Here is a 14629-nt window from a genome sequence, read left to right as displayed (position 1 = left end):
AGGGATGGTGACATTTCCATCACTGCCCCAGGCAGCTTCTTCCAGTGCTTTACAACCCCTTCCAGGAAGAAATCTTTTCCTAGTATCTAATCTAAATGGTGAGCTTGGTACTGTCCAGTTCTGGTTTCTTTCTCCATCAGTGCCTGGGCACTGGGAAGAGGAAATTTTTTCTGCTTATCTCTCAGAAAATACTGACTTAGAACAGTTCTTCTTGATCTGTGCATGTTTTTATAGTCAAGGGAGGGAAAGCCTGTTCATTTGTCACCCTGAGGAAATGCCACTGGCTGGGGGAAGCTTCCTGAGAGGCAAACCTTGCAGTCACCCTGTGTCACATGGTGCTCTTGGCCAGTGTCCTCCTCAGTGGGAATATCATCCCTGGGATACCTTTGGCACATCATCTCTCCTCCATTCAGGATTCTCAAAATGGAGGCTTGTGTCCTTCCTTCCTTTTTTGTTCTTTTGGGGTTTAGTTCTGTATCTTGTTTGCACTTCTTAGTGGTCTAAAAAGTAAAGCTTTCTGTTAGTAGAGAATTGTTCTGGCAGCATCTTGCTTTTTTTGTTCCTTTATAAAAGCCAGGATTGCAGGTTCACTAATTATCCATGTTTAACACTGCTCTCTGTGTATTTTTGAGGAACTGATTGATCATAGCTGTTCCTGAGCATTTTAATAATGATATTAAAAAAGCCACTGATGTGATGATCGTGAATACCAAACAAGCAGTCACACAGCTCTGTACTGAAAGAGGTTTTGGGCAGGGAAAACGGACTGTTGTCAGTGTGGTTCATCAAATCAATTAGGGACAAACCTCCTTGGAGATTAGTAGGGCTCTCAGTCAGGGGTCTGGGGGATGTCACAGTCCATAACTTCACCTGTAGGATCTGCCCTTGGAAAGGGCAGGGTGCTGGCAGTGGGTTGGGCATTTGTACATCATATCCTCTTTTATTGTGTTTGGAACTTGAGATGTCGGGATGGAGGAAGGGTCAGTCCAAGTGCACAGCCCTCAGGAGCATGAAGAGCTAAAAAAGATGTATAACATGGTGGGTAGAATATTTTACATCTGGGAAACACACAGGCTTTGGTTTGTGTGCCTAAGTATTAGGTTATTCCTGGTGAAAGGTGAATAAACAAGGACACAGGAAGGTACCTTCAGTGGGGAATCCCCCTGTAAAGCCTCTCTGAAATCTTCTGAAGGTAAGAAGGAGGATATCCACACACTGCCTCTGCTTTGTTCACCCAGCAGCATAATCCCCTTGGCAAGACAGCCCGGGGACAGCACACAGCTCTCATTTTCCCTCTTGTCTCCGTGGATTGCTCTCCCTCTGTCTTGTGGGGATGCAGTTGCTTTCATCACAGTCTGACTTGTGATAAGCAAGCTGTAAGTGGCTTGAAATTCAGGTTATTCAGATAAGCATCCTAAGTTGTAACTATAGAAAGTCGAGCAGGAAGGTGTTCCAGTTTGATCTGCAGGGGAAACTAATCCAAATTTAATCACAGATACAGATACAATCTTCCATAATCTTGTGATATTCCTGAATTGCAAAGGAAGGGCTTTATATGTCAAGAATACTTTTAAATTTTTTTATTCATCTGCTATTATGGAATAATTTAATCTTTCTATAGCTATTCCTGTGTAGAAGAAGAAATGGCCACTTATGTATCTACGACAGTAGAAGCTGCTGCTTTCCTGCTATATGTCCTTTCCTAGTAGAGCAATTTGTAAAAGTCCAAACAGTTTAGACTTTTAAAACTTTCAAATGCAGTTCAAGCATTTAGAGCAGTGTCTGCTTTGCAGACTGCTCCCCAGACAAAACAATTAGGGAATTTTTCTGCTGTAACTGGGGGCGAAGCTGTTTCCTGGCCTCGAGATGGAGGAGACGGGGAAAGGCGACCGTGCCTTGCATTTCTCTTGATTTTATCTGTAGGATGTGAAGGAATCTTTCAGCATATAATCCTTAAAATATTGATCTTGTGGAGGAAGTCTGGGGCTGGAAGGGATCATCTGTCATCAAATTTGCTGTTCGTGTGGCGTCGCAGAGCTGCATTTTCGGCTCCTGGGTCTCGCCTCCACTTGCTGCAGGGAGTCTCAGGCTAGGGCTGGCTCTAGCTCATCTACAGAAGTGGTTTAGGATCTTTTATTTTGCATTGAATTACGTTGGCTTTCAGCAACATCACTGCTTTATGCCCCTCTGGGATGTACCAGCACCAGGGAAATGCTGCTGAGGGAAGAGCTGCTGCTGGGTGCAGAGCTCCCCCATAAACCAAGTCACTCCTTTAAATCTCCAAATGGAGACTAACAAATATCACTAACTCCGAGCTCGTTTTTATTAGCTGGACTATTTTTTCTCCTTTGTAAGTGCCAATATCCGAACTTAAAACTGCATTTGGTATATGAGAGAAATTCTCCAGATGATCGTAGCCTATAAAATTAAAATATTGAAGCTCCCAGTGTTTGAGTTTATTGAGGTATAAATACTAGAACGTGGTGTACTATGTGGTTCAGCTGCTTCCTTGTTCTATTTTTCTGAGTCTTTTTGCTTGTTTTATTTCTCTGACACTCCATACAAAGAGTTTCCTGGGTTTGATTTCGTCCTGGCATTTTTCAGCAGGCTGGTTCTTAGCAGTATGGAATTCAACAAGGTAAATAACATTTTCTGTTTATCGTTTACATTTTAAAAAGCAAAATTTCTGTTTAAAAAAAAGGCATATTCCAGATGTCTCTGGGCAGTAGGATGTCTATGTAGTATACAGTCTAATAAAACAACAAATACAGCAGAGAGATCAAAAAGCTGTGCATGTTAGCAAATGGTCTGAATTTAAACACCAGTCAACACCAGGACTTCATTTTAGGTGAGGGAAATTCACATGTGAAGTATTAAAATTTAACTTCATAAATACATTTCCTCAGGAGTGGGATGTTGTGCATTTCCAAGTTTCATTTAAAACTTCCTCTTTCAGTAAATTTTGATTTGATTGTCTAAGATGGAATAAACATAAAAGCATTAAAAAATATGTAAACCATGAAAGTTAAATGCAAAACAGATACAACCACAGCAAAAATATGAAAGCCAGACCACTTGTACCTCAAGCACAATATGGGGGGCAAATTCCTTCACTGTCAACTCCCTTCCCCACAGGAGCATTTGTGGACTTGCCTCACATTAGATTTCAGAACGTGATCTAAAGAGCAATTAAATCAGCAGGAGGGTTCAGTGTTGAAAGTGGGGTTCTTTATAGATGTCTGTTGCAGGAGGGAGGCTTGACTTGGGGAGGAAAATATCTTTGGCATTTGGGATAATTTGGTGCCAGCATCGCCCCTGGGGGAGATGGTGGGAGGTGGAGTTGCCATCCCTGGGGACTGCTAAGGAAAGGACAGACAAAATCTAGGCAAACATCTGCCAGGTGAATTTTTTTGCAGGGAATGGACTAATTGACCCTTATTTCCAATGACCCCTGTGTTGATTTTTAAGGTAATGGTGTCAACATGTCAATCAAACTCTATTTACAGTGGCCCAGCGTTGCTGAAGAGGTGCAAAAACTGCTTATGTGGTACATCTGGAAATTCAGTTTTATGGGTCTGTCTTAGACCTTCACCCATTTACTTAAACTGTTCTTGATCTTTGTCCATCATTGTCCATCATTTTCAGATGAAGCTTTACAGCAGCATTCTCAAGCTGGTTTAATGCTTGTTCCCCTCTTCATTGGACTGAATGTAATCCTCTAAAATCCCCTGAAATATGGAATGATACCTGCTTAGCTTTGGAAAAGGTATCAGCAGGAGCTCACATTGTTTTTCTGGGATGTCATCTGAGAAGATGCTATGGAAAATTCAGGTGAACACAAGGGAGAACAAGGGATAATGTTTCCCCCCCTCCCTAGAAGTGTCCAAGGCCAGGCTGGATGAAGCTTGGAGCAGCCTGGTCTGGTGGAAGGTGTCCCTGCACATGGCAGGGGGTTGGAATGAGATGAGCTTTAGGGTCCCTTCCAGCCCAAACCATTCTGTGATTCTATGACAAGAGTCACAGAAAATGTGGTGCAAATTTCTCATTCTTTTAAAATTTTCTCTTTAAGCTCTCTGTGCTTTCCATGGTTGAAAATGTAATGGTGATGGAGAACGTGTCTTCCATTTTTGTCAGTTGTACCTGCTTGTACCCCCAAGAACAAATAAGGGTAAAGGCCTGATGCAGAATGAAATCTTCATACAGCAAGTTTTTGCAAAAGCCATACTTGACCAGCAGTTCCTACAAGCTCAAATGTGTTATCTAACCCTAATTCTTTCCCTGTATTTTTCTCTTGGCCTCAGTGAAAGAGCCATGTCACAGATCACTCTAATTAACAAGGACTTCAGAGGCAGAGACTACAGAGGCAGTGCCTGCAGGAGCTTGGAAAAATACCATAAAATTCCACTTTTCTTTGCTCTGCTGCCGAAGTGAAGTAAACAACAACCCAGCCCGAGCACCCTGGCTGCATTATGGACGAGCCACGCAGGAGAACCAGGGTCTGTCTGTGCTGGGCTCTCTTGTAATCCTTCCTCACCATGTCCCTTCCTTCTGCAGATGTGGATGAGTGTGAGGTGCTGAATGGAGGCTGCCAGCAGGGCTGTGTCAACACCCACGGCTCCTTCCAGTGCCAGTGCCAGGCGGGACACCGGCTCCACGCCGACGGGCGCACCTGCATCGGTAAGGAACCACTTCACATCCTTCCAAGACTGGCTTTCCTCTGTCTTTGTCTAAGTGCAAAGCCTTCTAGACTTCTCCAGTCTGAGTTTTGACTAAATATCATTACCCGTTCTGGTTTGAGCAGCCTGTGAAAATGCAGGTATTGCCAAACTTTTTGTTTTGTTTTGGGGTTTTTTTTTATGGTGTCTCGCGTTGGTGAAATTTTTTTTGCAGCAGGCAATAAAAAACTTAGGGGGTCTTCATTTCAAGTGACAACATTCTTTGAATTCTGAGTGCTTTTTCTTTGTGGCACATCTCCCTGCATGTTCCAGCATTGTCCTGGGACGTGATGATTTTAGATGTTTCCTCTAAATGAAACAAATGATTGTGATTTACAGGATGGAGTTACTCTGTGTATGCTCATGTCAATGAGAGGAGCACCATGGTGCTCGGCTGTGACACATTGCCTGTTTGTTGAGGATTAACAGCTCTGCCATTAGAAATAAACCCTGTGTTTCTTAGGTTGTACTCTAAACACTGAAACAAGGCATAACAGAGTTAATTCTGCACGTTGTTAAAAAGAATAATATAAAAGACACAGTCCTTGTATTGCATTTAAATCAGTACAAAAGTCAAATTTTTGAATTCTGCAGAAAGGATTGAAATGATCTTTCATCTGGGAAGAAGAAGGGGCATCATTTGTTTAAATTTTTAAGCCTGATTTGAGGTAATGTGGGAAGAACAGTCACGAACGGTCAGACCACATCTGCAGAATAAGTTCACTCATGGTTTGGGCATTGTCTCAGTTCCTGCACAAAGTCCCTTGGTTGTGCTTAACTTCAGCCAGAGATGTCATCAGTCATTCCTGGTATTATCACAGCAATACATTCACTGATGCAACCAGAACACAGGAGGCACCAGTGCTCAAGCTGTGGAAATAATGGATTTTTTTAGGTTTTTTGGGTTTATCACATACAGAGACTTTCAGTGTTTTGGTAATTAACTGCAATTAAAAACAGGATGAAGTCTCAGTCATTGTCTTAGTTGGTGAAGGACTGGGCAAGAAAACACTGTAGTGAGAGGAAAAAAGAAAGTAAAAGCAGAGTGGTTCATGATTAACTAGAAACAGTGGTGGTTTTCTGTGAATTAAAAGAGAAATTAATCTCTCTCTGATCAGATCTGACCAGGGAAGACCCAGAAGTGAAAGATGTGATGTTTGAACTATGGTACTCCCTCTCAGTAGTCTCCTTTGTGGTGGAGAGGGAATTTTATACAAAAAGGGGACTTAAAGGGACTTTGGGGGGGAAAGGAGAAAGAGAACTGTGTGATAAAGGCACAAAGTAGGTGTAAATGGCAATTAAATGAATTTACCTGTGTAATATATAAAGCTTTCTGTGGATATACCATAGTAAAGTTTCCTCTTGCTTCAAATAATCAGAAAGCTCAGTTTAGCTTTGTCCAAGGTGTGAACAATACCAGAGAGCAAGTTTTCATTTCATAAATGTAAATGTTATCAAGAAGTTATTCAAAATACTTCAGAGAGTGATCAGCTTTGTTTGAAATACCTCAAAAATTATCAAGGAGAAACAAAAATAAATCCTAAGATGAGAGACAGGAGTTTCAGAGAGCTCTGCTATCAGGATAATGGATGTACATGATGCTGAGGGAGGATATTGGATCCTCTTCTAGCTGTTTGGGCAAGACACCAAAATATAGGATATATAGGATATAGTAATATAGGATATAGTAAGCTCTCCTGCACTGGAGAACAAGACAGTTACTAATTGATGAGGACAGGGAGAAGCATTTCATATAAACCAGTAATGAGGAGTGCCTAGGACTGGGATTTGGGCTGTAGCTGCGTGTTGGGGATGGAGAGTTTGCCCCTTGTGCTGTGCCAGGTTGTACATTCAGCTTTCATCACTCACCTGATGGAGAAGCAAACCACCAGTGCACCTCTCCTTTGACCTAGTGCAGCTAAGCAGAACATCCAGCATTTCAAACAGGCCGTGAATTAGCAATGGTGTTTCTTCCATGGATACTTCAGAGGATGTAGCAATCTCTCCTGCATGCTGAGCCTAGAAAGGGACCACATTCTGGCACTGAGCTGTTCATGGAAGGTGGTTATCTCAGCTGCAGAAATAAGAAACAAGCATCCCTTTAGGCTTTTCAGAGGAGCCCAGCCCAGATTGCTGTTACATTCATCCTTTCCACGTCTTCCTTCTCTTTTTTGGCAACCCTGTGTTTGTGGGAACAAAAGTGCCAAAATCATTTGAGGGGAAGCAGATTTTGCAGCCTGGATAGTTTGGAAATCTCCCATACATAAGGAAGTGGATCTATCATCTTAAAAGATATTCAGCCTACATGTGAAGACTCAAAAACCTGGGATAAGATACTTTCCCACGTGATTCATGGAATATTACTGAACTTCTGTCACAAGTTGTTTCCAGCAAGCCTGGTCCTCCTGCCACCTCATCCACAGGGTGTTTGGGATCCTGACTAGTTGCTCTTGGTCCATGCCTCTGCTGCCAGTATGAGCCTCAAAATACATGGATAGAGGAAATCTGCTTTTGTCATTCTTCCTGTTCTCATTGGAAACTTTTGCTCATACTCTAAGGCAGAGAATCTCCAAAGTGGGTTGCCTTATTCAATGATGACCAATGCTTGAAAGTAAACTACTTCATTCCTGAATCCTTTGATGTTAGCCGATACTTCGTGCCATGACAAAATCCCATCTTTTTCAATGCTCCTTTTATTTCTTCAGCTCTTTGGTCCCGCAAATTTTGCTCAATATTGAATTCATTTTTAGATTCACGTGCCAGACCAAATATTCACTGCAACACTGTCCAATTTTTTTGTTTGTTTTGTTTGTAATGCCTTGATTATGTTAATGCAATGAATTTGACTTCACTGGAGCTTAACCAGCTGGTATCTGAAAAGCTGAAACTCGGAAAGAACATGTTTATTGTAGTATCGGGCTGTGGGTTTGGATTGATGTAGATTCATTGTCTTCAGTGGAATTTATTCCTGTTTGAACTCCTAGAAGTGAAAACAGGGCACAGCCGTTAGACCCTGATTCATCTCTGGTGCCAGCTGTTACCTTTGATGTCTGCTGTATGTGGAGAAGCTGTTGAGGTGCAGGTTTTTTATGGAGATTTTAGCACACTAAGGCTCTTAATAGAGAAAATAACAAAGAGAATATCTCTACAACTCTGTAATCTGTTTCCCAGCATAAATAAGCCCTGTATGTCTGAATTTGCATTTCTTGTCATTGCCAGGGTTGGATTTAAGGTGATGGAAAATGTAGGTTGGAAAAGGTTGCATGTTCTAACCCCATGGTTGCTATGCATGTATCTAACTATGGCTTCAGACTCAGCTCTTTGTAAAAATACAACCATTATTATAAAAAATAATGGGTTGGGAAATGTGTATTTCTTAACTGTCATCAGATCAGGGGCCTACAAGAGAGCTGGAGAGGGACTTTCTACAAGGACATGTTGTGACAGAACAAGGCAGAATGGCTTTGAATTGACAGAGAGGAGGGTTGGATTGGATATTAGGAAGGAATGTTCCCTGTGAGGGTGGGCAGGCCCTGGCACAGGCTGCCCAGAGGAGCTCTGGCCACCTCATCCCTGGCAGTGTCCAAGGCCAGGTTGGACGGGGCTTGGAGCAGCCTGGGACAGTGGAAGGTGTCCCTGCCCATGGCAGGGGGTAGAATGAGATGAGCTTTAAGATGAACCCAAACCATTCTGTGATTCTGTGATCCTTGTTTCTCACATGGTGTCTCCCACCACTGTCCCCCTCCTCAGATGCTGCCTCCCTTGCTTGGCATCACCTGGCATCATCACCAGCCTGTCTGGAATCCATGTCAGGGCTGGGTTTCTACCAGATTTCGAGAGTAAATCTTTGGAAGTGAATGTCAGGCCGTATTTCTGCCTATGGAGGTGCTCAGACCTCCAGCCACAAGCCCCTTTGTCACAGATGGAATCAGACCCATGAGGTGCCAAGTCTCTCCCTTTCTCTGATCAGAGATGTGTTGCTGGCTCCTGGCAACACGAGCACAATCCATCCTGTCCTGTCCCTGGAGGCTCTTCTCCTTCAGTCTGGCACCTCCTCTCACGGATCCAGCGTGATGCTTCAGCAGCAGCCGTGACAAACCTGCCCTGGCTGCTCCAGAGGCACCCCTGGGCTCCCTGGCCGCTGGCAGAGCCAGGCACCAAATTGGGATGCACAGTCCCTCCAGTGCAGGATTTCACACCTGTCCCCTCCCACCTTCAGATCCTCCAAAATTCTTGTCATGACAGGTTGCTGCTTATCTCCCCTTGCATCCAAATTGGCTCGTGCCCAGAAACGGAGGGAGAAAATGGCACTTTTAAAAGCCGAGATGTATATTCTGTCACTTGGATTTAAAGATGTTTTTCGTCTCCTGAAATATTGTCATCTTATTTGAATATTCTTGCTGGAAAATAGGTCTTTGGATACAAATGTGTGGGGAGCTGGAAGCTCAGAGTGCATGGGGTCTGCTGTCTCCTGTGTAGACATGAAGCTGCTTTCAAGTTCTGTTTCTAACAGGGCAGAATGTTCGTGGGCACAGGTGGAGATTGGAAGCCAGGGTCAGGTTTTTGTGCAGTGAGGTGCCTCCTGCTGTGTGTGCAGCCAGGAGGATGTAAAAATTTGCTTTTCTTTTCACCTTTTTAACACACACTTGACTGCACAAACTCAGTGTTTGCTAATTGGTGGCATAGGGTGAAACAAATCCTATAGCAGGTTCTGCAACTAACATTTGCTAATGTCTATTGCAGATAAATGAATAAATATGAATATTGCTAAAATAAATATCAGTGGTCTTTGCTGACTTCATTGGGTTCAGAGTTTGGTGCATTCCATGAAGGACCAAATAGTCTTTCCAGCTACTCATAGAGAACACAGAATCCTAGAGGGATGTGGGTAGAAAGGGACTTCACAGCCCATCCAGTGCCACCTCCTGCCATGGGCAGGGACACCTTCCACTATCCCAGGCTGCTCCAAGCCCTGTCCAACCTGGCCTTGGACACTGCCAGGCATGGGGCAGCCCGAGCTTCTCTGGGCAGCCTGTGCCAGGGCCTCACCACCCTCAGAGTCAAGAATTTCCTCCTAATATCTAATTTAAATCTCTCCATACTACATCCCTGCTGTTGAAATACATCTCAGTGCAGCCGTGCACACACACTGCCATCCGTGCAGCACAATAGCAGCGTCAAACCATCACTCTTATTTTTACATGCAGCATGTGAATAGGTGTGGGTGTGTGTTAACATGTTTTGTCAGGAGGAGAAATGTTTCTCCAGAGGCCAGGGATATGTGTTGAACAAAAAAGAATATTAATTTGCTTGGGTGAAAGAAGCAGCATCTTTAAAGATGTACAGAGGACCCTCTGTTCCTGTGGTTTGCTGTGTGAGTCTGTCCTGCAGAGCCTGTGGCTTCTGTCATTTGCATTTTTTTTATGTACAAGGCTGAGGAAATCAGCCTGAAAGACAATTACTATTTTTAATCAATGAAAGCAAGCCGAGAAGAAGATAATCAATGAGCAAATGCCAGCAGGGCTGTTCGTTTTTCCCCTCCTTACCTCGGTGGATTGTCAGTGCTTTGGTGCTGTCAGATCAAAGGGTGCTGTGCTTCAGTCAGCATTACAGCCCTTAGATCTCACCTGCCTCTCCCTGGAATCAGGATTTCAGTGGTGTGGGACACTCTGTCAGCCAAGCCCTGTGAGCACAAGGGAGAGCAGTCACTCAGGGGTGGGGACAGGTGCATTTGTGAAAGCTGTTCAGCGAGGTTTGCCTGGTTTTGCTGTCATTTATGTATTTAAAATAGGAAATAAGTTTCTCAGGTTGTTGACATGCATTCCTTCACTGCTTCCTTGGCTCCAGCTGTCAATTCCTGCAGCGTTAACAACGGAGGCTGCGAGCAGGACTGTGTTCAGCTCAGTGAGGACCACTACAAGTGCCAGTGCCAGCCAGGCTATAAGCTGAAGACAGATGCCAAATCCTGTGAAGGTGAGTCCTGTGATACCTGCCTGAAGACACACAGTAAAGGCAATTTAAAAAACCCCAGGATGGTGTGTTCATTCCTATTTCCCCCTGCATGCCAAAAGCAGCTTTAGGAATTGCTTATTAGCAGGATGTTAAAATGACACATGTTTGAGGTGTGAAGTTCACTTCAAATCACAACTTTGAACAAGGTTTTGGCCTCATGGATCCTTGGCTGTTCCTTGCATGGTGATGGCATAGGTTAGGAACTTAATCATGATATAATTCTAACATTTTATTGTTCATCAAGTTGGATATAGAGTTGGCCTGTATTACATGTTTTATTCTACAAAAAGTCTTTTTTTTATCTCCTTTTAGCTTATCACAGTCTGATTCATTCATCCTCCCCTTCAGGTTTCTAAGCACTCTCTCAAGCAGAACAGCAATGCTACCTTTGAGTTTGATTGTTGCTTTTCTTTTCTCGTATATCTTAACATATTCATCAGTTTTGAAGCCAACCCCCCCATTCTCCAACACAAGCACACACACACACACACACCCTTGAACATGCCAGAGAAAGATAGGGCCAAATTTATGGATTTATTGAGCTGAAATTCCTGTCACAAAACCGTTTCCATATGGCTCCTCTTCTGCTCGGAGATTTTATATGCTGTGTATGAAGTGTAAGTAAATCCTGCTGTTCAGATGGCTCCCAGCTCCTGCTGGGTGCAGAGAGCGCTCGTCCTCGGTTTGAGCCTCCCCAAATCCTGCCCTGTGTGGGGGCTGCACCTCAGGGAACACCCATATCCTGGTGGCCTCTCTGTCTCTCACGGGGTGGCCACGTTCTGTCCTTGAGATTATCCGAAAGAGCCAGAAAAGAGGAGCTTTAGGGAGAAGGGGGTGTCAGAGACCTTCCTCCGCTGTTCTCCATCCTGTTTCTCAACATCTTGAGATGTCCATGGCCAGCTGGCTGTGCAGGGCCTGCACAGGACTGAAGGGTGGGTTTTTATGGTGTGGTGGGGTCACCAGGGTCGGAGTGTGGTGATGCCAGGTGGGATGGGAGTTGTCCCAGAGTGGTCACGGCACAGTTCAAGCTTTCCTGGGCCACCTCATGCTCTGTCTCCGCTGGGCCCCTAAAGGGGGAGGTTTTGCCACTGCTGTTCACTCCCTCGCGTCATGGGGCTGAGGAGGGTCAGCCACCCACCAAAGGCAGTGGTTCATCACCAGCCAGCAATTACTGAACACTGCAGAGGGGCAGGCTCAGCCTTGTCTGCAGGTGAGGCCTTACCTGGGTGCCTGCTTACCTCAGGGTGTTTAAATCAAAATAAATCAGTGCAGCTCCCTCAGGAGGGCAGTTGTGCTTGGGGGAAAGAACATCTGTCTTGTAAGCAGAGCTCATCTTGCAGAATGAGGACTGAGTAGGATGCTTTTCCCCCCATAAATACCTTAGTGAATGAATACCTGGGAGAGAAAAGTGCTAGGTAAGCCCATGGACAAGATTTTTACAGGAACAAATGAGGGTGAAGTGGTCATGAATGCATTTGGGTTGTCAGTTCAGAGGTATTTTAAGTAGAAGAGGTGGGAGGAGGTGAGCCTGGCTGGTTTTTTTATTTTCCAACCACAAGGCTTGGCTGCTGGAGTCATGGTTTGGATGGAGAAAACACAGTGTATGAGAGCATTTGCCACAGCAGGTGTAGGGTTTGGGCAGGTGTGGATTCATCCCTGTGGACTACTTGGGAGCTAATAGTGCACCCACAGCCCTGGAAAGCCTTAGAGGAACACTTAAGCCTGGCAATTTTGCTCTTTAACACTTTATATTTTCTCCAATGTGAAGTCACGGTTGCTGTGAACAAGAAAATTAATTTGATAAGGCCCAAATCTCTTTTCTTTAGGTGCACTAGAGGTCATGGCAGATAGGCCTGGAGACCCTGTTCTTCACAGCCTTGCAGTGAAGGATTGGGAGGTCTGCCCCATCCCTGGAAGTGTTCCAGGCCAGGTTGGATGGGGCTTGGAGCAACCTGGGATAGTGGAAGGTGTCCCTGTCCGTGGCAGGGGGTTTAAGATCCCTCCCAACCCAAACCATCCTGGGATTCTGTGTCCTGAGGCACGTGGGAAATGAAACCATGCCAGTAAATTTTTCACCAGAGTGTTTAACAGCTTGGAGTAGAGCTTTGTAGGATGGAATCCGTTATCTACTAAAGTTATTAAATGAACCAATAAGAGGCAAAAATGTGTGAAACAAGAACACTAATGAGTTATTTTTGGCTTTTCCTGAAACCTTCCTGTAACGGGAACATGCATGTCACTGGAAAGCAAGTCAATCACTGATTGCCTTATGTCCTGAAGATCTTTCCTGTACAAACTTACCTCATCCAAGGATTTCCAAGGCTGCTATCTTTATTTGAATTACTATGTTTTACTAACATCTACCATGTAATTTGTTGTTTGCCTGTTGTCATGTCACAGAGCGTTACAAGCTTTACTCCGTGCCGTAATCGTTCTCAAATTAAAGCTTTAGCTGCTCTGAAAACCTCCATAATATACAGGTTTAACAGATGCTGTTTGATAGTGATTTCATTTAATTTACCCAAATAGAAAAAGAATCGGCAAATAACTCAATATTTCATATCAGCACGGAGTGAGTTCTTGCTTGGAGCTAAATCCTTTGTAGACCGCAAATTGTCGAGCTGCAGAGCCAAGTTGTCAGCCTTGGAAGTGTCATGCACGATGAAGTGCTGCTGTTCCTTGGAAACCTATTTGCAACCTATCGTGTCAGAAGTCCAATTTCAGTTCTACATCCCTAACAGTGCTTTTATTTTATTTTTTTTTTTAATACTGTCACGTCAAACTGAGCCCTGCAGCCTGGAACGGTTGTGTGTTCTCGAGATGGCAGGAGGTGACGTGAGGGAGTTTGAGGCAGTTCTGTGGCTGCTTCCTCCTTTGCCAAGTGGTGGCACAAAATGCCACTTGGCTGCACAGAAAAGTGACAAAAAAAGCCCTGCCCCATATTTGAATCCACATGAAGTAGAGGTTTTTCTCTCCTATTCCCTTCTCCTGCGTAGCTGCTGGAAGAGCGAAGCAGCCAGGTCTAGAGCAAAACTCCTTCAGCCCTTCCCCAGGGTTCCTCAAACCCTGACTCCATTGTTGTGGAACTGATGGTGAGTTTTTCCTGGGGCTCTGAGAGAAGGGAAAGGAAACGTTGGGCTGGAAGCAAGTGATGAATATTGGTCATCTGTCTCAAATCAGACAGTAATTAGTAAAATGCTAAAACTGAATTAGAGCTGGAATTGTAAGGAAACAAGTACAGCTTTTCAAAAGTTTTATTTGAAGCTAAGCAGAACCCTAGAGGACGCATTTTCAAGGTGTCCTCCAAGTTTACCTGTGGAATTTTAGTCACCAGAATTTTGATGTAATGAGTGCTCCAAAGCAAAACCTCAGCGTGGTGCAGAATGTCAGATCTTAACCCAAATCAGACCTGTCTGAACAGTTGTGCTAGGTCTGTTTTGGTGTGTGCCAAGTCTTTATTTGGTCAATGTGCTTCCAGCAGGTGCATGTTCCAGAAATAAACCCGTAAAACCCAGTGAAATCTTCGAGGTGGAGGCTTCTGCAGGCACTTTATGAAAGTTTTTCTAAGTACTTGCCACTTAGAGCAGCTTATCCTTGAAAAGGTATTGTTCAAGAAAAGGGAAGAGCCTTGATGTACAACATGAATGGCATATGTTTATAGACTGAAAGATGTCTTTGGGGGCTCTTCAGTGTTTATTTCCCCTAGAGCCTTTTAAATATTCATTGGTTTGTGGTGAGCTCCATCATTGTGTGTGTTTATGGATTCACACATACTGGAGTGCTAATTGCTGTTGTTTAGAGAACTCTTGAAAAATCTGTTCAGGTACAGCAAAATAACAATAAAATGTACTTTCTTTGTCCTACTTCCAATGTAATACAAGCTCGGTTTCCTGCTGTTTAAA

At 44.0% G+C, this 14629-nt stretch overlaps 1 protein-coding gene across 1 annotated transcript in view; it reads left to right on the top strand.

Moving 5' to 3' along the window:
• LOC138114727 (multiple epidermal growth factor-like domains protein 6) overlaps nucleotides 1–14629 on the top strand; it is a 190323-nt gene that overhangs the window by 116739 nt on the left and 58955 nt on the right. Inside the window, exons 6-7 of the mRNA XM_069024526.1 lie at nucleotides 4555–4677; nucleotides 10563–10688. Coding sequence (XP_068880627.1) covers nucleotides 4555–4677; nucleotides 10563–10688 — 249 coding nt within the window. The remainder of the gene's footprint in view (nucleotides 1–4554; nucleotides 4678–10562; nucleotides 10689–14629) is intronic.

The sequence above is a fragment of the Aphelocoma coerulescens genome, chromosome 9 (assembly GCF_041296385.1).
Source record: "Aphelocoma coerulescens isolate FSJ_1873_10779 chromosome 9, UR_Acoe_1.0, whole genome shotgun sequence".
NCBI classification, from domain to species: domain Eukaryota; kingdom Metazoa; phylum Chordata; class Aves; order Passeriformes; family Corvidae; genus Aphelocoma; species Aphelocoma coerulescens.
This window is presented reverse-complemented; position numbering and strand designations above follow the sequence as displayed.